The 23564-nt window shown below is 37.2% G+C and overlaps 1 protein-coding gene across 2 annotated transcripts in view; it reads right to left on the reverse strand.

Moving 5' to 3' along the window:
• The window catches only part of dstyk (dual serine/threonine and tyrosine protein kinase), a 53750-nt gene that overhangs the window by 10928 nt on the left and 19258 nt on the right, over positions 1 to 23564 (reverse strand). For both annotated transcript variants that reach the window (XM_003220361.4, XM_016993258.2), the window contains 7 exons: positions 21795 to 22183; positions 8059 to 8722; positions 6215 to 6450; positions 4784 to 4867; positions 4262 to 4438; positions 2194 to 2323; positions 882 to 1038 (listed from right to left, as the gene is read on the reverse strand). In XM_003220361.4, the coding sequence (XP_003220409.1) occupies positions 882 to 1038; positions 2194 to 2323; positions 4262 to 4438; positions 4784 to 4867; positions 6215 to 6450; positions 8059 to 8722; positions 21795 to 22183 (1837 nt within the window). The remainder of the gene's footprint in view (positions 1 to 881; positions 1039 to 2193; positions 2324 to 4261; positions 4439 to 4783; positions 4868 to 6214; positions 6451 to 8058; positions 8723 to 21794; positions 22184 to 23564) is intronic.

Here is a 23564-nt window from a genome sequence, read left to right on the forward strand (position 1 = left end):
TCCCAGAAGCCCTAGCCAATTTGTTCCAATGGTCAGGAATTCTGGGACCTGAAGTCCAAAACATCTGGAATGCTGCAAATTGAAGAGGCCTGCTTTAGACTATGCAGATACAAAGGAATACATAGTTATTTTTCTATAAAGATACTAGCTGTGCCCGGCCACACGTTGCTGTGGCAAAGTGGTGGTGGTACTGGTTAAAAATTGTTGTGTAATTTTTATTTGACATTTGTATTTTTTATTAATTTTATTGTAAGTTATCTTTTTATTTATTATATTTTATTATTTTCTTGTATTATTTTTAGTTATTTTCTGTTATTATAGTATTTTATTGTATTAATTTTTTTAGTGTTTTTTATTATTTTTTATTGGGTTGCTAGGAGACCAAGTTGGAGGAGCTTAGCCTTCTAACTGGCAGCAATTGGATAAAAGCAATTATTCCTCTCTCTCTAATTAGGACTTTATTTTTCTTTTCTTTTTGTTGTATCAACCTAGAGGCGTGGATGATGGGTTGTGTTGTCAAATTTCAAGGTTGGGGGACCTGTAGTTTTGTTGTTTTGTGGGTCGCCATGATGCCATCACTCTTTTATATATATAGATTCTCTCTATCATGCCAGAAGTTGAACTGTCTACTGAATAAACCAAAGCAGTGCTAGACTTTTATCAGGATCAATTATGCATTCCTTAAACGAAAGTTACAAACTTAATACCTTAGCTTTGTTTCTTAGATATTCTGATTACATTAAGGATTGCCCAAGTGATTCCAAATAAATAGCTCTTAGTATATTCATAAAGGAAATTAGGCTTAAACCATAAACTAGATTTACTCATTATTGCAAAGACTATATACATCTGCCAGATTATTCAACTTGGTAGTTTCATACCTCATATAATGAAACTCAAGTGCAAGGTCATTCCAGTGCTTCTCATCTGGTGGAACAACAGATTTGAGTGCACATGGGAAGTGCCCTCCCCAGGCATTACACAAGTACACCACTCCATACTGCCCTCGGCCCAGCTCACGACCTAATTTTGGTTTACCTGAAATAAAACAACTGCTTTAATCAGATAATGAGATCCATAAATAAGATTTAGTTTTGCATAATTTCCACAGGTGTGACCTTCTACAAATGCATTCTGGGTTTTGTTTTGTTTTTTGTTTGTTTGTTTGTTTGTTTGCAGAAGAGAGTGCAATCCCTTGATCACATATCCCTGAACTCTGAGAGCATATGTTCAAGACAAACAAGGGACTGCAGAATAATGAAGTTTCAGTTTATCAATCCTTCAACTCTTCAAATGTGAGTGTCCCATAGCAAAATTCCACTCACAGAAACGCTGGATCAAATGCTGTTTAAACTGCTCATCATAACTACTTGTTCCCTTTCTTAATTTGTATTATGGAATCAATTCAACATACTAATCATCCCAGAAATGTCTTCATTCATTAACTGTAGTTTTTGAAGGTTGTATTTAGGGGTTTCTATGGAGGTTTAATTTCATACATTAACATGTGCCATGTTTAAAATTGGGCAAAGATTCAAAACAACATACAGAATCCAACATCAAAATTTCCTTTTCTGGAAGTAATAGATAATAAACTCTAACTTAGCATTCTTTGGCATACAGGAATATAGAAGGAAGAACTGCCTATGCTTAATGGCATTCAGGAAGTAATCAGTTGGAACCAAAACAAATGTAGCCATCGTGCAATTATCACGTATGTTTTTAAAAAAGACAAGAACACAGGTCCTCACAATCCAGACTGAGATCATGGCTCTGCCATCACTGTGCTCTGGATTGCCCTCCATGGCTGCTATAATCATCAAGATGAAATCCCCAACTGATACTCAGTGAGAGTTCATCGCCTGGTAAAAATAGCAACCATTGCCACATTCAGGCAAAGCAGGAAAGGAATAACCAGGACTACAGCACAACCAGGGTTAGCCCTTCACCTTCTCACACCACAACTACAGCTCTGAACCGCCGTGTATTTAAACAGTGTCACACAATTTTTAAATGAATGAATAATGGCACATATGTCTGGGTTCTTAGTCTTACAACATTATTATACAGCATTATGGTCTACCATACCATGCAATCAAAATCTAGCAACTGCCTATAAGCTCACAAATTGAAGATAATTTCAGAAAGGGTAGGGAATGATGACATGAGAGAAACTACGAAGGCAGTACTCACCATATAACAAAACATCCTGCAGTGATCTGCTTTCCAGGGAGAGGCGGGCAAGCCGAGGGGCATGATCTTTTCGCACTTTCAACCAAAGATCTTCTGTCTTCTCCAGTCTTCCCGAGTGGCCAACTTCTAGCTAATAATAATAATAATAATCTTTATTCTTATACCCCACCTCCATCTCCCAAAGGGACTCAGGGCAGCTTACATGGGGCAAAAGCCCAAACAAATACAGTAATGAGACATAAGGCCAAATGTAAGTCTAGCTTTGCCGTCCTGAAAGTTGCATCTCGGATGTCTTTTATGTACTCTGCTTCTCAATTTCTTCCTTGCTAAATTAAATTAAATCCTGTTTAAAACTGCAGCTTGTGAAAAAATTATTCCCTTGAACCAATTTAAGCAAAATATGGCAAGGCATATTATCTTCTGAAGCCACATTTTCCGTGAGCAATGTCTTTTTTGTAAAACAAACTGTTTTCAAAGTCTTATTTGGGAACATGAATTTTCCAATTCCAGATCTCTTTGAAATAGCCAAAGTGCTATTAAAATGAAACAAACTAATTCCCCCGTTCTCCCCCCAAAAGCAGCCAGGCCTCTTTATACTTTAACATTGAAATATAATAGGTCTACATGCTACCAGAAGAAGGGAAGGAAATGCTTATCCTTCTGGCCTAGAATCCTTAACCCTTGGGACCTGATATAAAGCAAGATCCTAAAGCAAAAAGCATTTGAATAAATATGGAAATTGTTCTAAAGAGCTGAGAAAAAACAACTGCTTTTAAGGCAATTTAGTGTTGTTGTCTATAAAAGGGACTCTATATTGTCTAGATCCAGTTATTAGTCTTGACTAGATTACTCACTGAATCAAGGCAAACTTGGTAAATTAATTAAATTAATACCTATATAAGTTTTACTGATTCCATGAGTATACTCAAATTTGACTAATAGCTGAATTTAAGTTTCTTTCCTTGACAACTTGTTTACAGCCATCTTCAAGTAGGGTGGCACTGCTGACTTTTCTAAAGCCCTAGTATTTGGTCTTCATCACGGATCACCACCTGTTACTTTGCTTCAGTTTTCTTGGGAATGGGTGTCAACAGAATAATATAGCACATTCTGGTTACTTGGGCTGCTTTTCTGGGAGTAAAGGGCAACTCTAACAAAAAATGTGATTACATTACAGATTACATGTGTCTTATTCTTGCATAAATAAGCTAGAAGAAAAAGTGTAACTAGTTGTCAGTGCTAAAGATTACAAACAGTTCTACAAAGTTAACCAAGGTATGCCAATACTATTAGAAATGCATCTCTCAGGGCTGCCTTGACTGCTGGCTTCTAGCATTTAAAACGGTTTGAAAACATGCTTAACTAAGGAAGCTCTGGAAAGGAATGAATAGTCAATTGTTGACACGCTCCTGTAAACGCTATTCAATGGACATTGTCAGGTTTTAAGCCAACTGCATGAAATATAAAGAACAGAAACTTTTATAGTGTTAGGGAGGAGTGGTAGAAGATTAACAGATAAATAAAGCTGGTTTGGTTGTGGCACCATCATCCAAGATACTCCTCTGATTTTTTAACTAGAGAGTGATTGTCCTGAAAGCTGGGTTGTTATTTATGAAGTGTGGTCACCAGAAGTTAGCAGAAATTATCTACGGGAAAGTGGATAATAGGCAGAACATTTCCCCAACTTACACTCCCCTCTCCAGGCATTAGAACTAGTCTTCCATACTGAACTAAATCCTCCATACTGAACTAAGTAATGTACCACAGGAAAACACAAATAAACTACTGTGTTTATTCCCTAGAGCTTTTTGGAGCTGAAGAATGGACACTGTGTATTTCATTAAATAACTGCAACATCTGCTTTATATTCCTTTATTCCCATGCTATACTATTACAGCCAATCCCATCAGCCTCAAAAGGGTCAGAAGAGATACAAAGGTGTCCAGGTGGACTTCTGGGAAGAGGACAATGGAGACAGGACAGGCAAACTTAGTATTTCACTTCTTTGAAAAACTGGTGAGAGTTGGATGTTCCTTATTCTCACAACTAGCTTTATATCCGAACCAACCTGTCTTAAGGAGGCTGCAAAAGCTTCATGAGAACTATTTAGTCTTGTCCGAAATTGGCTGCAGATGCTCTTGGCCAGTCTGGATGCACTAAGACTCTCAATGGCATCCTGAGCCACTTTCTTTTTCCACTCTGTGGTAATAGCTGGTGGGCTCACCCAAGTAATCCGCTGTATTATCTAAGGAAGCAGAAGACCAATGTTTCAGTGTCAAAACTCCAGTATTCAATAACCTTCCATCTTATTACTCTTATTACTCTGCATTGAAATTGTAATACTGGCCTGATGCAATGAAATTGGGATGACTAGGAGTAAGACGATATGACACAACAAACTATTTTTGTTTGCAACATACCTCCTCATATTTTCAGACTATGCCAGACAGTTATTATTTTATTTTACAATGTCAATAGACATTGCTAAATATAATCTTATAAGTCAGGCCAGTGTATGAAAAAAGACAACAGGTCAATTAAAGAATTAAGATTACTTTGAGTGGGCTTTTACTGTAAAAAGATGTAATACCTGCTTGATTTGTTCCCACAGCATTCTGGATACTGTTGAACCAGAGTGAAAAGTGACTTCAACATGGTAGGCAGCATTAAGTATCTGTAAACGGGAATGTATTATTGATAAATAAACAACAACAATCAATTCCTGTTCTGTGGATTAAAAAAAGAATACTTGAATGCCTTGGAATCAGAATTTGTGATGAACTCTGATTTCTTTCTGGAATAAATCAGTGATCTGTTTCAGCCAATACAAAATCAAATATTTACTCAAGCATAATGTACCACTGAATGTAATGCACACCTCAATTCTTAAAGTACACATTACAGAAAATGGATTTGCCCTCAAATGTAATGCAGCTATATCTCTGTCAGGCTGAGGCTTGCAAACTCTTGAGCCTCGTACAATTCCCAACTAGCCTCATTCCCACGGCTTCAAAAACGAGGAGGGGTTTTTGAAGGCCTTATGAATGAGACCAGTCAGGAACTGCATTGGACTGAGCCTAGGGGGGTGGTAGACCCCGAAGGTTATCCAGGAGGCAGGATCTGTAGGTAAGCAGCAAGAATGACTAGGTTACCAGTCGAGCCCTCCTCCTCCCTCTCTGGGCACCATGGAGCTCTATGCCACTGGGAACAGCCTCCCCGCCCAATCTCCAGGATTCCTGGTCTTTCCCATCCTTTTCATGTAGGTGGGTTTATTTGCGCAATTCTAACGTGCACCTCAATTTTGGTAATGTAATTTGGCAAAAAAAAAAAGGTGAGTATTAGACTTGAGTAAATATGGTATCTGGATAATCTTGTAGCACCAGATTATTTGATTTCATATTGGCTGAAACAGATCACTCTTGAGACTGAGAGAAAGAAGTTGGTAGAACAAGCTTTCATAGACTTGAGTCTACTTCATCAAATATCGGAATTCCACTAGTGATCATATACAGCTCTCAACTGTTAATGCTGCCTGCAGACAGTTTCTCAACCTCAAACATCCACTTATTACAGGAGGACACACAACACAGATGGGGAGATCAGTATAAACCTGTTTCACCTCTGCCCACCCCATTTACTCAGGAAATGTCATCACAGGACTATCTCCCCTCGGGGAGATAAGGCGGAATACAAATAAAGCTTTATTATCATTATAATTAATTATATCACAGATAAAGTACTTACATTTGCTCATAATCTAAGATAATATATGCCATCCTTCAGCACTTAATATTAGACAAACAGATCAGTCTCCGCACCAGAGAATAAATAGATATAAATCAGACATTAGGGAAAAAATAGCTGCAAAACATTTCCATTTTCCTGGACATTCCATCTTGGACCTCAGGACAGCAGTCTTTGAACAACAATAATTACAATTGTCTCACAATGTATTTCATTTCTTTACTTGGCTTCCCAGAAACATATATGTAAAATGTGCTCAAAACTTATGCTATTTTACCTGTTTTAAATAATTGCTTGTAATATGCACTGAAACATCATGCTGAGATTTCTCCAAACTCTTCAGACATCTTTCCAGAGTGCCTACAAAGCTCTCACGGAGGTAGTCCACAGAACTTATCAGTTTGTTGGCAACTGCTTGGTTCAATCGTGTAATTATCAGTTCCTGGATTTGTTTAATACAACATTTAATATCTTTGGAACTAATAGGCTCTCCATTCTCAGGAATTATAACATCTGGGATGGGGAAGAGAAAGAAAAAAAATTACCACAGGAAGCATGACATACAATATCATGACCACAGAATAACCGGTCACCAGAAAGTGTAACACTAAATTTATTCATTTGGATACAATGAAAACTTTCTAATAATAGTTTTATATTAAATATTCTCCCATCCTAGCTAGAGGTTCAACATTTTCTGCTTTCTCCCATTTAATCCAGTGTGATTTAGAACACACTCTTAAATTCATTAACTTGGAAGTAATGCCCACTAAAATCAACAGGGACTACTTTCTAAAATTGAAATAAAATGAACAAAAAAGTATTGACTTCCTACAAAAGGGACAAAACTTCAATTACTGAGTAAACGAAAGCTATCAAATATTAGAAGAACTGGGGAAGGCAAACTCTTGCAGCATAAGATTTATGGGCATTTTCTTTTCACACACTGCTTTTCTTAATTTTATAGACTTTTATAAAATTGAAAGTCAAAGTGGAGCACACTTGTAAATGAGACTATATCCACAGATTGTTTACAACTTTCAATACAAGCTAATCTTGATCACTGGGATAAAATTTATAAAACTTACCTCAATATATTAAATCACTCTATGCTAACATTTTTTACAGATTATAAGCAAACATCTGGTAAAGAATTTCACTGCAAAGAGATTGTTCAGAGCTGACGTATGTGCATGTAGAAAATCAAAGTAGACTAGAGTTGGGGGGAAAGCACAGGACCAAGCAAATTAATTTTAAAGGTCAGGTGCTGTTAAGAGATCCCTTAACAATTAATCAGTTCCCAAAACAAAACAATTATGGAAAGACTGAAATAACTGATGCTCTTTATGGTGTATATCCTACTGAATTCAGCAGGGTTCACATCTGAATGAAAATATTTTGGTTCATGCTGCTGGTTTGCTTATTGTAGCATCAATTTTTCCAATCAGTTTGCAGGTCTCATCTGAACAGAAAAGTAAGACATGCTTCATGTTTGCAGAATGAATAGCGATTTGCCAAAGTCTAGTTATCTAGAACTCCTAAAAACAGAAGGCAGATTTCATTTCTGGATATTAAAAAAAGAAATGAAATCAGAGAATATATTTTGAATTCCAGTGCTGAAAAACTGGATTGTACATGAGGTATTTGATATCAATGCATGTAGATCACTACTGTTCTTCCCAAAAGAACGTTAACTGCCTGGAAACAGCAATACTAACAAAAAGCACAGAGAAATTTATATTTGGTTAGAACACATCCGTCAATAAAAGATATCTTGTTCAGAATTGTGAATTTAGTAAGTAAGTTAAATGGAACTTCTTCCATTCCTATACATGCTTTATACATATCGACATAGTTGTACAACCTAATCCAAATGTATATTATGGTATATTATCAATATATCATTGATAGCAAAGAACACACCTTGTATGAAATAGGGCATCATTGCACTTGGCATGCTCTCAATACAAATCATGTGGATAGATATCATTACACTTGGAAAAATGTGAGAACCACATGACAATTTTGCTAACCCATGTTGAAAAGTCAAGTTTTCTTCCCAAGTGGCCTTAAGGCACAACAGAAAGTCAAATGCTTATCAATCTCTTTTATCGAAATTACCTTTGAATTCCATATTAGCAGCATCTTCCAGCAGCTCTTCTTTCATGTTATTGAGTGTCTCAATTATCATGTCCTTCATTTCCTCTTGTTTGCGGTTGGCTATGCTCATCAAAGATTCATACAGCTCATTCTCTTTTTTGCGTGTGTACTCTAGACGCTTTGGAGTGATCTGCAAGTCTCGCTGCATGTCAAAGGCTTGGTTGATGAAAATGTCCAGGCAACGACAATGTACTATGTTCAAGATGGTGGCTGCATCCACCAAGTGCTTTTGCAGCACCTGTTTAGCGAAGGTGCTAAGCAAACGGAGCTTATCCGATTGTTCCACAAGCATGCTCTGGGCTTTGGCATCAGAGGTGGGAGCTCCACAGCTGCAGTGGTTGGTGCTAAGGTAGTCTAAATCCAGCAACTGCCGATAAAGGGATGACTTTTCATTCTCTGCATTTTGAGGGGATATTAGTTCAACCCCCAAATCTGGCACTTTGAAAAAGAACACAGGCAGAGCAAGTTTCTCTTTAATCCCACGCAGTTCATCCATATCCAGTGCTGACAGTTCTTCCTCACTAATAGCAAAAGTGACGACTGGAAGGACACTGTTAATGTATTCTCCCAAAGTGACTTCTGCAGACTGGAATGCCCGACATGGAGCTATAACAATGTCCACTTCCTAAAAACAGTTTTTAAAAAATCAGAATTTTAAAATTAAAGCTGTTATGATTAATTTGAGATTTTCAGCCAGCATTGCCCTGTCATCCTCATCCACTGTAAGAAATCTATCCCTCCTCCTTTCAAGGACAATGTGAAACAAACAACCTTCCTGTTAGGGCAATGTGATTCTTGAGGAAGGGTGTCTCTCAGGGCTGTCTATCCATTTAAAAGAGAACGATGGGAAGTGTTTTATGTAAACTCATGTTCTTAATCCTTTTCTCCTCCCAGATTTTAACTTTACACTTCAAGGTACATAATATAAGCAAGTAAATCAATAACAATGAAGTGACCTCAAACCAGATGACAAGATGATAGGAGTGGCTTCTTACTCTAGAACAGTAACCAACAAGGCTAGTGAACAGTATTAATCTCTAAATGGCTTATGAAAATTAGCCCTAGCCCTAGTTTTCCATGAGGTGGTACACCTGTATATGGCCTATAAAACTTTTCGGTGAAGAGTTATAACAGAAAATGCTTTCATATTAACATTTCTACACCAGAGAAGAAAATACCAAAGGGAAAAAAGGTATCGTGTAATGGAGAACATTTATTAAAAATCACTCTACTCTAATACTCATTTTTATACAGAAGGAAATCAGCCTGAGTAAAAGGGGGAAGTCCATATATAGATATGTAGTACAGTTAAAATTGGTATTCAGCACTCCTTGAATTCATGCACTCACTTTCTGCATTCAATACTGGCCAAAACTACAACTTTTGAAATTTATACTGATGGCTCCTTTTTGTGTATTATATTTGACATTCTGTGATTTGCTTGTACTCCTTTGATACAGTTTTGCAAATGTATGAATAATGGAACTGTTGTACTAGTTTCTGAACTCTTCTGCCTAAGTTAATATTTGTTTTAATCTTCCATAGATAGTTTTTTAACATTTTACAGAAGGCACAGCTATTCATTATATGCATTCCTAGTCACATTCAACATTTCCAATATGCTTTCCAGCAGAAAACAAGAAGCATGCTGGGTATTTTTCTGTATTACATTTCAGCCCCTAGTCAAAAAAACTTCTCAGTACTTTGAGAACTTCAGGAGAGTGCCAAGTAATCATAAACTGTCTAAAATAAACACGATGTTAAGAATTGAAGTCTGTTTCTATTAACAGTTCTTGCCACATTCTTATAAAACTGACACCTTCATGCCAGAAAGTTCAATCTAAGGGTTTTTTTTTGGTTCTGATAGACATTAGAAAATCAACAGCCATTTCAGAAGTAATTCTTTTTGGTTTTTTAAAACAGCCATGATGCACGGGACATTAATGCTTTCAACCTCACTTGGTTCAACCACAATTCCCCTAGAAAGCCACTGAGCTGAAGCAAAGGTGCTATATAAACAAGCACTTTCAACAGCTAAGAGATGCATTCCAGTAGAAGGTAGAAAGACATTACCGATTTATTTACTACTCTGTAAATAAAAACATTCTAGATAGTTCAAATCGTTCAACAGATTTCCATGCTCTCCCAAACACTGTTCCCAAATTAACTTTTAATTGCAGTTTGCCTGACTGTCATGAGACTCCCAAGCACATAAACATAAAAACCGATATAACCAGATAAGAGTGTAAGTTGAAAGCAAAGTTGGATGTGCGACTGACTCTACATTCACCATGAGAGATAGCTCACACTGACAGCAGTAAACAAAAAGGAAGCCAATGCCATTTCCCTAAGTCATAAAGGGGAAAGAATCAGGAATTATACATTTTATAATTATTAATATTTCTTATTTATATTGTGCCATCAAATGTGCATGGCATTTTACAATAAAACAACCAAAAACAATGTTTCCTGCCAAAGGTGTACAGTCTAAAATATATGTGTGTTCACATATACACAGAGAAAAGGAATAGCAAAACAAAATCATACAAAAATTGCAAAACAAATCATCCTGATAAAATGCAAAAAAAAAAAAAAAGTAAAACAGAACCTGCAACCATATGCCAATATAATACAAAGTAAATTGACGAATACATGTAATCAAAATACGGGGTGTTTTAAATATATATATCCGATTAGAAATCTCTCTATCCCTTCAATCACAAACCACCCATGAATGAAGAAGCTCTTGCCACTTGAAAGGATGAAGCAGAGTTTAAAATCATTACCGCTGGATGCTTCTCTTGGGACACAAACAGCTCCTAGCCTGTCGTTCACAAGATGGCAACTCCACAACATAAGGTCTAATGAGACCATTTATGGAGTTATTTTATAGATTTGTTTCTGACTCAAAATGATTACTTGATAACTTGATAATTCAACCATTTCCAACTGTTTGGATAATTGTAACATGTTGCCATGGTGAAATGCTGTATACAAGACTATGAAATAACATCAAACTAAAATTCGAAAAGCTTTGGAAAACAAAAAGGGCTTTGATTGAGATTTAAAAACAACAAGGGAAGGAGCAGTCTATAAATGTTTATGGACAACATTCCAAGAGTATGGGGCAGCAAGTTAGAAAAAAAAGCCATTTACAACATTCACACTTGCCTCAAACAGATAAGAGTTCTTTCTCCGAACCTGGACTTTCCAGATATATAAACATTAGGAGAGAATGCTTCTGGAACATGATCATACAGCCCAGAAAATTCACAGCAAGCCCAGAAAGAGAGACGTCTCAGTTAGGGGAGAAGCCTAGAATTCCTAGAAAGCAGTTTTCGAGCAAGCCAGTTAAAAGAAATGAGAACTGAAAGATGGAGGGAGCTGGATTGTATAGGACTTTGAACATTAAAAAAAGAAGTTTTTACTGAATCATAGAAGGAATTGGTAACAAATGAAGAAATATTAAAAGTGGGCGACATGATCAAAACAACAGTACAATGAGATAATTTTAGCAGCAGAATATTGGAGAGCAGGAGAGATAATGAAAGACCAGTCAAAAGAAGATTGTAAAAGAAAAAACTTACATGATTTATGACAGATTCAACATGAGGAACAAAAGACCAAAAAGTCAAAAATAAAGCTAAGGCATCATGCTTCCTTCAAATTAGAAATGGGTATGTTATTAACAGTGATGGAGAATGTATGTGGTAAAGAAGATTTTGGAGGAAAAATAAGTAGTTCTGTTTTTGTCATGTTAAATTTTAAGTGACTATGAAGAATCTATGCTGGAACAGCTGGGAGACATGCTGCAATATGATATTCAATGTCAGAAGAAATTACAGTGTGGAAATGTAGCTGGTGCATCATTGTCATGAAGCAAATCCAACAAAAGCACATAGTAGGTAGTGTTAATAGCTGCAGAGAGATCAGGAAACACAAGGACTATAGGCCATCTGACTTGGCTTGAAGGAGATCATCTGTTATTTTAGCAAGAGCTATCTCCAGTGCAAGTAAAGTCCAGATTGGAAGACATTCATACAAAAAATAGGAGAAAGAAATCCAAGGCAAAATACATAAATAACACTTTCTAAAAAGTTTGACTAAAAAGGAAACAGTGAAACAGGGTGATAATTAAAATAAATATGGCTCAAACAAAATAGAAATAGACTAATAATATGGAAAAGGGAAGAGAGAATGTCAGGGACAACAGTAATTAAGAAAAGAGAAGCAACAGGATTAAGAGAGCAGCTGAAGGATTAGAAAGCTTCAACATTTTGCATAAATTCATCTAACAAGTCAGGAGAAAAGTAGGAAAGAGTAGAAGAGGCAGGCATTTGATATGTTTGTTAGGAGGAAAGCTCTGGAGCAGGAAGACCAGAATGGATAATTTCCTGGAATCATAGGATCACAGAGTTGGAAGAGACCTCGAGGGCCATCCAGTCTAACCCCCTGCCAAGAAGCAGGAAAATTGCATTCAAAGTACCCTCTACAGATGGCCATCCAGACTTTGCTTAAAAGCCTCCAAAGAAGAGCCTCCACCTCACTCCAGGGCGGAGTGCCACTGCCGAACAGCTCTCACAGTTAGGAAGTTCTTCCTAATGTTCAGGTGGAATCTCCTTTTCTTTAGTTTGAAGCCATTGTTCCACATCCTAGTCTCTAGGACAGCAGAAAACAAGCTTGCTTGTCTTCTCTCAGCCTTCTCTTCTGCAAGCTAAACATGCTCAGCTCTTTAAGTCGCTCCTCATAAGGCTTGTTCTTCAGACATGTGATCATTTCAGTTGCCTTCCTCTGGACACATTCCAGCTTGTCAACATCTCCCTTCAATTGCAATGCCCAGAACTGGACACAGTGTGATTCCAGGTGTGTTCTGACCAAGGCAGAATAGAGGGGTAGCATGACTTCCCTGGATCTAGACACTATACTCCTATATATGCAGGCCAAAATCCCATTTGTTAGTTTTGTTGTTGTTGTTTTGCCAGTGCATCCCATTGTTGGCCCATGTTTAACTTGTTATCCACGAGGACTCCAAGATCTTTTCTACACTTACTGCTGTCAAGCCAGGTGTCCCCCATTCTGTATCTTTGCATTTCATTTTTTCTGCCTACGTGGAATATGTTGCATTTGTCCCTGTTGAACTTCATCTTGTTAATTTTGGCCCATCTCTCTAATCCAGTGGTTCTCAACCTGTGGGCCCCCAGGTATTTAGGCCTACAACTCACAGAAATCCCAGCCAGTTTACAAAATGTTGGGCTTTCTGAGAGTTCAAGGCCAAAACATCTGGGAATCCACAGGCTGAGAACCATTGCTCTAATTTGTTAAGATCATTTTGTATTTCTATTTTAGTATTAAAGAAAGTTGTGAAATCATCAGCAGAGAATGATGGCAGGATGGAGGATAAGATTTTAAAAAATGAAATACAGAACTCAGATGTTATGGGTATTGTGTAATAGCATGAACACATGAACATAATATTTCTGTTTGGACAAAGAGACAACACAAAAGAAAGAAGAATACTGAATTTATAATTACTGTAGTCTCCCCACTACCAAGTCTTCCTCCATTAACATTCAGCTGCACAGAAACAAAGACAATGAATCAAAAGAAAAAATCAAGGATGTGGTTTGGTGGCAGAGTCAAAGGGGCAAAACTATAGAGCTGAAGATAAAGTTGAGTTTAACAACTGAATCCAAGGAACCAACAGAATTAAAGGAAGGCATAGAAGAGACAGGTGCTTTCAAAAAGGCCACAAAATTAACAAAATAAAGCTCTTGAAAGGAGCAAATGACAGAATATCAGTGAGGTGGATTATGAAAATGCACAAAAGGAACAAAATGATGATCAGGCAAAGGAAATTCAGTAACTGAAATGCAAGAATTAGAACACTAAAACAAATGTAAATAAGCACAAGATCAATACAATGTGGTCAAGAGAATTAGTTGAAAAAAAATGAATGAGAACAAAGATTGAATCCAAAAGCAGGTAAGAAAGAAAATACACAACACTAGGATCTCTGGAATGAGCCACATGAATATTAAAATCTCCCATAACAAAAGTGATGATATCATCTGAAATAAAGAAAGTCAACCAATAATCAAAATCAAAATTAAACATAGAAAATGGGCCAGGACGAGAGAAAATTACTGCAATCCGCAAGTGCAGTGGCAAAAACAGTCCCACTGCATAAGCCTCAAAAGAAGATAAATGATGAGTTGGTGAGAAGGACAACAGCAAAAACTAGCATAAACCAGATAACAAGACACCATCTATCACCCCAACGTTCATGGCAACTTGTATGAGAGAAGGAGAATCCCACAAAGGATAGGGCAGCTGAAGTAGAAGTATCATAGGGAGAGAGCCAGGTTTCAGCAAGAGGAAGAAGCTGAAAAGATCTTGCGAGAAACAAATCATGGAGAAAAGCATCGTTAGAACCAACTGGGTGACAGTTCCATAAGGAGCAAGAAAAAGGAAGCTGGGAAGAAGGAAGACAGTGGATAGGTATATAAGAAAACAAAGAATTGGAGCGGAACAAAGAAGAAAAAGGGGAAAAATTAAAAATACGTAATTGCCAAGGAAAGCGTAAATATAACCTCAGGAGAAAATAGATACCGGTAAGTTACACAATAAAAAACACTGACTCAGCATTAGTAATGAAACCAATATTCTTGGTCAGTTGACAAATAGTATTTTCTGAATTACCTCACAAGGGAGACTAGAACAGTTCTGGTCTAGTTTTATAGCTATATCACCCCAGAGATGATACAGTTGGTGAACTTCCTAGGCCAGTTCCATATCTGCACTGGCTTAGAAATTAAAAAGTTGTTGTTTATGCATAGTGGCTTTTTCTTAAGATGGAACAAAGAATGAAGCTATTTCTCTTTGGCCTGCCCTCTAAATTATTTTCTTTGTCACACATAGACATGTTGCCACCAGTTTGAACTAAGAGGCTGTTAAGAGTCCATCTCTCTGAGAACAAGGTTGATGAAAGTGTCCTTTGGCTTGCTTTGTCAAACCACTGTGAAAAAAAGGTAAACTCAATAGGAATACATGTCAACTGCCTTCATTTGTGGGTGATGTTTTACTATGTATCACAGGTTTGATATTCTGCAAAGTTTTTGTCAGTATGCACATGCACATAAATGTTGAAGAAAGGAAACAGAAGTATTGAATCAAAGAACTGAAAGCGGTGATAAACCAGGTGTGCTCCAGTTCTCAAACTGGTTCCTACAGTGGAGGATATCCACAGAACTATATAGAAGCTGAGAAATTAATCCACCCATTGGCTCACTTGTTTTGTTTTGCCTCCCCTGAGCCACAGACAATAACATCAGGACTGAGACATCCCAGTATTGTTTAAAGAAACCCTGGAAATTGAAAGCCTTCCTGTCTTTCAGTTCAAGACGAGCAAATGTTCCAGTTTCAAAGCATTAGGGCTTCCTCATTCAGGAACTAACGTCTGCATTAAGTGAAGAGGAAAGAATCCATTCCTAGGCTCAGCAAATTCCTATACTGCTTTAGACTTACAAATCTGGAAATCTAAGTAAAAAATAAAGTGCTTCATTTGTAACTACAATGGAGTCTTACTTATCCAAGACTCGCTTATCCAAGGTTCTGGATTATCCAAGGCATTTTTGTAGTCAATGTTTTCAATATATGATATTTTAGTGCTAAATTCGTAAATACAGTACAGTAGAGTCTCACTTATCCAAGCTAAATGGGCCAGCAGAAGCTTGGATAAGCGAATATCTTGGATAATAAGGAGGAATTAAGGAAAAGCCTATTAAACATCAAATTAGGTTATGATTTCACAAATTAAGCACCAAAACATCATGTTATACCACAAATTTGACAGAAAAAGTAGTTCAATACGCAGTAATGTTATGTTGTAATTACTGTATTTACGACTTTAGCACCAAAATATCACGATATATTGAAAACATTGATTACAAAAATGGCTTGGATTATCCAGAGGCTTGGATAAGCGAGGCTTGGATAAGTGAGACTCTACTGTAATTACAACATAACATTACTGCGTATTGAACTACTTTTTCTGTCAAATTTGTTGTATAACATGATGTTATAGTGCTTAATTTGTAAAATCATAATCTCATTCAATGTTTAATAGGCTTTTCATTAATCCCTCCTTATTATCCAAGATATTCACTTATCCAAGGTTCTGCCGGACTGTTTAGCTTGGATAAGTGAGACTCTACTGTATTGAGGGCAGCTTCATAGACTCAATAATTATACACAAAAATATTGCTGGAGAATGGCTATACAATTTATTTTTCAATTCATGTGTACTTTGTTCCAGCCACAAGCAACAGAAGGAGTAACACAGCATGCCAGGGCAACTGACAGGAATAAGACATCTGCTACTTGAAATGAAACCCTTTGCAGTTTGCCAGTTTCCTCAGGAATGTTCTCCAATACAGTGTTCACATGGAAGAAAAAATATCTTCAAATAACCCGATTTCTCATAATCAAGTACAAAGCGCTTAAACCGTGACTCCATTAGGAACATAGGGTAAACTGTAGAAGCAGTCCTCTGGCTAAAAATCTGCAATCTTTCTTCTTGCATTTTTTCTTAGACTTCCTTTAATATTTGTAAAAGCCAGAAATATAAGATGTTATAATGAGTTTTCCCTTGATCTAATTGTTTGAGGTATTCAAGTTATTAATTATTTTTCAAAATCAGTTATCAAAATACCCCAGATTGCTTTTCAAGATCTCAAGCTCCAATACACAATACTTTCAGCAACATGAACACAATTAACATGCAAGTTGATGTTCTAGGGTTAAAATATTTATCATTCAGTTTTGATTTGAACAATGTGACCCAAATACATACAAGTCCTTCGCATTTCTCTTCATCTCATCTTACCGTCAACTATAACTCAAATCCATAACCATAGCTCAAATCTATTAGATTTTCCTACACAGATAGTACCAGATGTAAGAAAGTCTATCTTATCATGCATGGATCACATAAAATGTATTTTATGAATATACAGCAGCTCATTAGCCAAGCTCTCAACAATGGATTTGTCAGCCAAAAAAAGAGTATAACGAAAGAGGTACAGTAGAGTCTCACTTATCCAACATAAACAGGCCGGCAGAATGTTGGATAAGTGAATATGTTGGATAATAAGGAGGGATTAAGGAAAAGCCTATTAAACATCAAAGTTATGATTTTACAAATTAAGCACCAAAACATCATGTTATACAACAAATTTAACAGAAAAAGTAGCTCAATACACAGTAATGCTATGTAGTAATTACTGTATTTATGAATTTAGCACCAAAATATCAAGATGTTTGGAAAACATTGACTACAAAAATGTGTTGGATAATCCAGAATGTTGGATAAGTGAGACTCTACTGTAATTCCAAATCCTGGTATCCATAAAAGCCTCCATACATGGCTTTAGGAGCAAAATTACAGACATTTGTCTATCTAATTTCATTCTGACAAGTATTGAAATATTTAGTGGGGGCAAAACGAAATAAATAAGGAACCCAAGAAAATTTCCATTGAGAGAATTGTAAAACTTTCAAAGCATTGTTTGTTGCCTCAAAGGGAACAAATGCCAAGCTACTTCCAAGCTTGCTAGCTGCACTTTTCACACTAATTTAACTGATAATGGTTCTTTCCTCCCATTCTGGACATTCCACAGGTATATATACTCCACTTGCTTGACTACCATCAGATCCTTTGAAGATGCTAGCCATAGATGCAGGTGAAAAATCAGGAGAAAATGCTGCTAGAACACAGCCATACAACCTGGAAACCCCACAACACCCTAGTGATTCCGTCCATAAGCCTTTGACAATACATTCCAGTATTGTTTAAGATAATAATGCTCCTTATATATAAATGTTGAGATGACTGCTAAAAAATTGCAAATGATGTACCGGTTCATTTCTTATGAAAGTGTAAAACCTTACCCGACATATATTGTAATGAATGTATGATGCCTTAAGTGCAATATAATGTAAGCAATGTGTCTACTAGACACTGAAATGTCAAAGTTTCCTATGGGAAGTATGTATGCTCAAATATCTATGAGTAAATAGCCTAAAATAATAACAGAAAGTTCCTTGCCCTATATAAATATTCTGAGATTCCAATACTTAAGAAGACTCAAGTGGACTGTTGATGCTACCTCTACCTGTTCAGTATTTACCATTGGTAATTATTTGGATGGCCAGAAGGTGATAAGAGGGACCCTCCAAATAGAAACAGATTAACTAACAAGTGGCCAAGAACCCTCAATTCCTCAGGCAAAGATAGTGTGGGGGGGGGGGGGGGATGTCCATTTCACACCATCTTTCACTTGCACAGGGAAGTCTTGGTTACATCTTTGAAAAAGCAGCAAATCTATTAAATATGAGAGGAGAAACATTTGACACTATGAGCTCCAAATTCTTAGCTAAGAGATAAATACACAAATAAATAATGTTCAGCTATGAAGTGTTGCATATGACCAGACCCGAACAAGGATACTCCAGTTCAGAATTGCAGACAGCTTGTAACTGAGGTCTTACAGAACTGCCGAGGGCCAGGGAAGAAGTAAAAACGAGAAAAACCATATCCCTCCCCCGTTAAACTATTTTCCCATTGGATTACAGTAGACTCTCAGTTAACTGGTACCCATGAGGATTGATAGATGTTGGATAAATGTATTTTCTGGTTGCTTGAGAATTCTTATTAAAAATAGGCCTAACTAATACTAGATCCCATACTATACCATACTATAAACTCTGTATTGATATTAATAAAGGAGCCCCCGTGGCGAAGTGTGTTAAAGTACTGAGCTGGAGACTGAAAGGTCCCAGGTTCAAACCCCGGGAGCAGCGTGAGCAGCCGCTGTTAGCTCCAGCTCCTGCCAACCTAGCAGTTCGAAAACACGCCAATGTGAGTAGATCAACAGGTACCGCTCCAGCGGGAAGGTAACGATGCTCCATGCAGTCATGCCGGCCACATGACCTTGGAGGTGTCTACGGACAACGCCGGCTCTTCGGCTTAGAAATGGAGATGAGCACCAACCCCCAGACTTAGACATGACTGGACTTAACATGAGGGGAAACCTTTACCTTTACCTATCGATATTAATATTGAAATAGAGTAATTAAAAGCAAACAGACACACTTAAATTAACACAATTGTAGGTAAAGGTAAAAGTTTCCCCTGACATTAAGTCTAGTTGTGGCCGACTCTGGGGGTTGGTGCTCATCTCCATTTCTAAGCCAAAGATCCGCCGTTGTCTGTAGACACCTCCAAGGTCATGTGGCCAGCATGACTGCATGGAGCGCAGTTACCTTCCCGCCGAAGTGGTACCTATTGATCTATTCACATTTGCATGTTTTCGAACTGCTAGGTTGGCAGAAGTTGGGACTAACAACAGGAGTTCACCTTGCTCCCTGGATTCGAACTCCCAATCAGCAAGTTCAGCAGCTCAGTGGTTTAACCTGCTGCACCACCAGGGGGCATATTGTATTGTATTATAAAAACAGCTTTGTTCAGTTAAAATTGATTTTATTTTTTACTGAAAGTTTTCTTTCTTTCTTTTCCAGTTTCTTGAGTTCTAGTTAACTGAGTGTCTAATGTAAATACAGCAGAGTCTCACTTATCCAACATAAACGGGCCGGCAGAACGTTGGATAAGCGAATATGTTGGATAACAAGGAGGGATTAAGGAGAAGCCTATTAAACATCAAATTAGGTTATGATTTTACAAATTAAGCACCAAAACATCATGTTATACAACAAATTTGACAGAAAAAGTAGTTCAATATGCAGTAATGCTATGTAGTAATTACTGTATTTACGAATTTAGCATCAAAATATCATGATGTATTGAAAACATTGACTACAAAAATGCATTGGATAATCCAGAACGTTGGATAAGCGAATGTTGGATAAGTGAGATTCTACTGTAGCATGAAAAGACAGGGGTGTTATTGCTACTTTAGCTAAAAGGTCTGTAGAGTAGACTGGAGAGTGGAAGGAGTCAAGCTCTTTTAACCTTTCCTTCCTCCCCTCCCAAATCGATGGGCTTCAACATACTCAAACCATATCCAAAATAATATATTCAATCTTTGATCTATTTCATTCATATTTTTCAGTTTATAAACTAGCATTTTTGATAGATACTTTTTAAAAGTCCCAACATTAGTTAATTGTACTAATTGGTAAATAACTTGTTTTTGATGTGGCTTACACAAACTCAAACTTGTTAATTCCGGCACAATGCAATTCCTCTCTGATGATTAACTATACAGATTTTCATATATTAAATGTGAAAAGTTAACTTCTATTATTTAAAATTCCATTTGCAGAAGATTTTTTTCACATTTGCTTTGACACAGAAAACCATCTTAATTTACCATCCCTCACAAATAATTTGAGAGGCTGTCATAATACATGCTGCCCTAGATGAATCTGGAACCTAACAAAGCAATCTTTGTCACTAGTTCGAAAAATTTACAAAAGACATTTGAGCTGCCTTCCATTAGCTGACCTATATAAACAAGGAAAAACATGGTTGCAATAGACGAAAGCCAACCTTTTTGAGCCTACTTTCCAACTACACTGAACATGAGAAAAGTTCAGAACAAAAATATACTCAAGAACCAACAGGCAGAGCTTCTGGTACCATGAGCATGGTTATTCACAAAGGAAGTAGGTATCACAAGTAAAAGCAACCCTTATTGGGCAACACCTACAGTTCACCAGTTTTCAGCTACAGAATACAGCAGTGAAGTGCTTTGATTTTGAAGTAAAGGAGGGATTAAAAGGACAAATTATCCATTTTACTTGGGTTAGGTGGTTTCCTTAATGTGAATTACAACTATTCATGAGCTAATTTGGGGTGAAAACAAGAACCTTCAATCCCTCAGGCAAAGCATAGGGAAGCACTCTGAAAAGCTCATTTATTGGGCTCAAATGGTATGTATCTTTGATTTGCAGGCTGAAAGTGAATGGGGCAAGCTAGCTGGTCCTTTGCACAGCTGCCAAAAATCATTCACCCACCAAATTTTGAAGCGGTTCTGATATACACCCCTTGCAGGAGAAAGGGCCAAGTCTGATTGATGAGCCAGTATGTAATTCATTAGTATGTTTGACTGCCATGTCAGCTGCAAAACAAGGAAAATTCATTTTTCTTTACAGTACTTTATATCCCACCTTTCTCGTCATATAAGATCCAATGTGGCAACAATTCAAGCAGTTGCCTTGAGTGATGTTTTTAATACAGATCTGTCTTCAACCTCAGATATTTGGAATTAATTTGGAAGACACTGTCATCTTGGTGTAAGCCTTCCAGCTATAGGTTTGGGAACTGGGCTGGGGATAAAGCAAATGGTGTGCTGAAACTGACAGAAAGGGAGAAATCAATATTCTCCTTCCACACAAACCTTTCCTGCTGCAAACTACAACCTCTATTGGAAGAGTAAGCAGATGGACTTTGAAAAGAAAAAGAGTGTTTGTATACTGAAGCAGATCTTGGTTTCTACAATCATATTTAGAGTGCAGTGAAGCTAATTCATGCTTCTGGTATTATCTGGTTTTATGTAGAATTCACTCATCTACAATCAAAACAGAGAAATACAGTATCCATTTTTTAAAACTTTCTGGCAAAGCTTATGAGTTAAAATCTAACAGTTAAGTACATACATGCTGGTTTTCATCAGTACCTGCAATAATGTGTGATTCAGCGTAACTTCCAGCTCTGCAATCTGGTGTGCCAAATCCTCATTATCTTCATGGATTTCCAAGTCTTCCTCAGGTATTGTTTCCCATCTACCTTGATGAGCTGCCAAGTTATGAACTAATTCATACTGTCCAGGTAAAGCTAAACTGATCCGTGTTTGTCTTCCGTATGTGAAGTGAATTCGACGCCTCTTGCAGTTTTCCTCACTGCTGATTTTGGTGGTAGGCAGCAGTCTGTCCCCTAAGAGCATGTTGAGCAACTGACATTTGGCATTACAGTTCTGACCAAAGATTAAAAGGCATGGATGACAGCTTACTGTCAGCTGGAGGTACTCCTCCTCATGTCGGGGAAAGGCAATTGAGCTCAGCTGCCCTAAAAAAAGTAGAAGAACAAGAAACCTATTAGCAAATGTATTTGTTGAATGGAATTTCTATTGAAGATTTCTAAATCTCTTCTCAGTACAGAATTCTCCCCAGAAATACCATCTCCTGAGCCTGAAAACCTCTTGCATGGATTACTGTTAACTAGACCACATGGTATCTGACTAAAACTCAACAAGTTTAACTTTTAAAGCAGCAAGAAGAGGTGATGGCAGCAGCCCCTTATCACCAAGCTTTGTGCATTTCATCTGTAGAATACAATTAAAACATTAATGCAAAATGAATTGATCCAAAAACTGTTCTGTTGAGGTCAGAGAAATGGAAAGAAACACTATGTCTTTGCTGAGACTGTTAATTAGCAGCAGCAACCCTCCATTGTGAAGAGATCCAGTTCTGTGACCTGTTACATTACTGCTTGTAATATAAATGTAGACAGCTCTGGAGGACAAAATGTCAAGACTGTCCAAGAGTATTGTTCACATTTCCTTATATTTCTGTTGCCAGAACAATAGAAATATAAGGGAATAAAAAATAATAACATAAAGACTGAGACATATGGCCCTCCAAGGAAGAAAATAGGACCAAGACTGGGGGAAAGTATAATGCTGGGAAAAACTTTGATGGATAAGTATTACAGAAGAGACCATAAGTGGGAGAGTAACAGAGATACTATTAGAAGTATGAACTGGAGCGTGCAAATAGACTATACCATACACATAAGTGCTTCTGAAAGCTCTCTGTTGTGGGGGATGGGCACAACATTTTTGTCCACTGGGAACAATTGTTTCTTTCTTGGCTAGCTCAGGTGATGAGCAGTCAATGGCTCAGGAACCGGCACTGGTCTGGGAACCACTACTCTGAGCAACATTGCTGTATATCATATGGACATTTAATGTATACAAAACTAATGGACTTTGGTAAGACACCTTGCAAGACCTTTGCCATGAAAGAGAGTAAATTAGATATTTTATACAACCTGTGGATGTCTTAACACGAACGGGGATAACAATTTAAAAATTCAATAGGCTGAAACTATCCAAGCTGACACTCTCCATTTTGTCAATATTTTTAAAGTATTTATTTCTTTGTTGTCTAAAATACCGTATAATGATATGATAAATCAGAAATAAAATCAGGAATAAAAACTGAAACAGTGGTGCATTTAAAGACAATTTCACAAGTACAGTGAATTAGGAAATCAAACTGGTGCTTTTGTGTTCAGAGCCCTCCACTACCAATATTTTGGACACTGCTGCTATTTGAACATTCTTGAGCCCAAACCACTGTTTTTTTAGTCCATTTCCTCTTGTGTAAGAAACATTTTCCCCAAATACAGAAATACACCTATATTTTCCCAACATTTGTCTAATATT

Source organism: Anolis carolinensis, chromosome 4, assembly GCF_035594765.1.
Source record: "Anolis carolinensis isolate JA03-04 chromosome 4, rAnoCar3.1.pri, whole genome shotgun sequence".
In the NCBI taxonomy this organism is placed as follows: domain Eukaryota; kingdom Metazoa; phylum Chordata; class Lepidosauria; order Squamata; family Dactyloidae; genus Anolis; species Anolis carolinensis.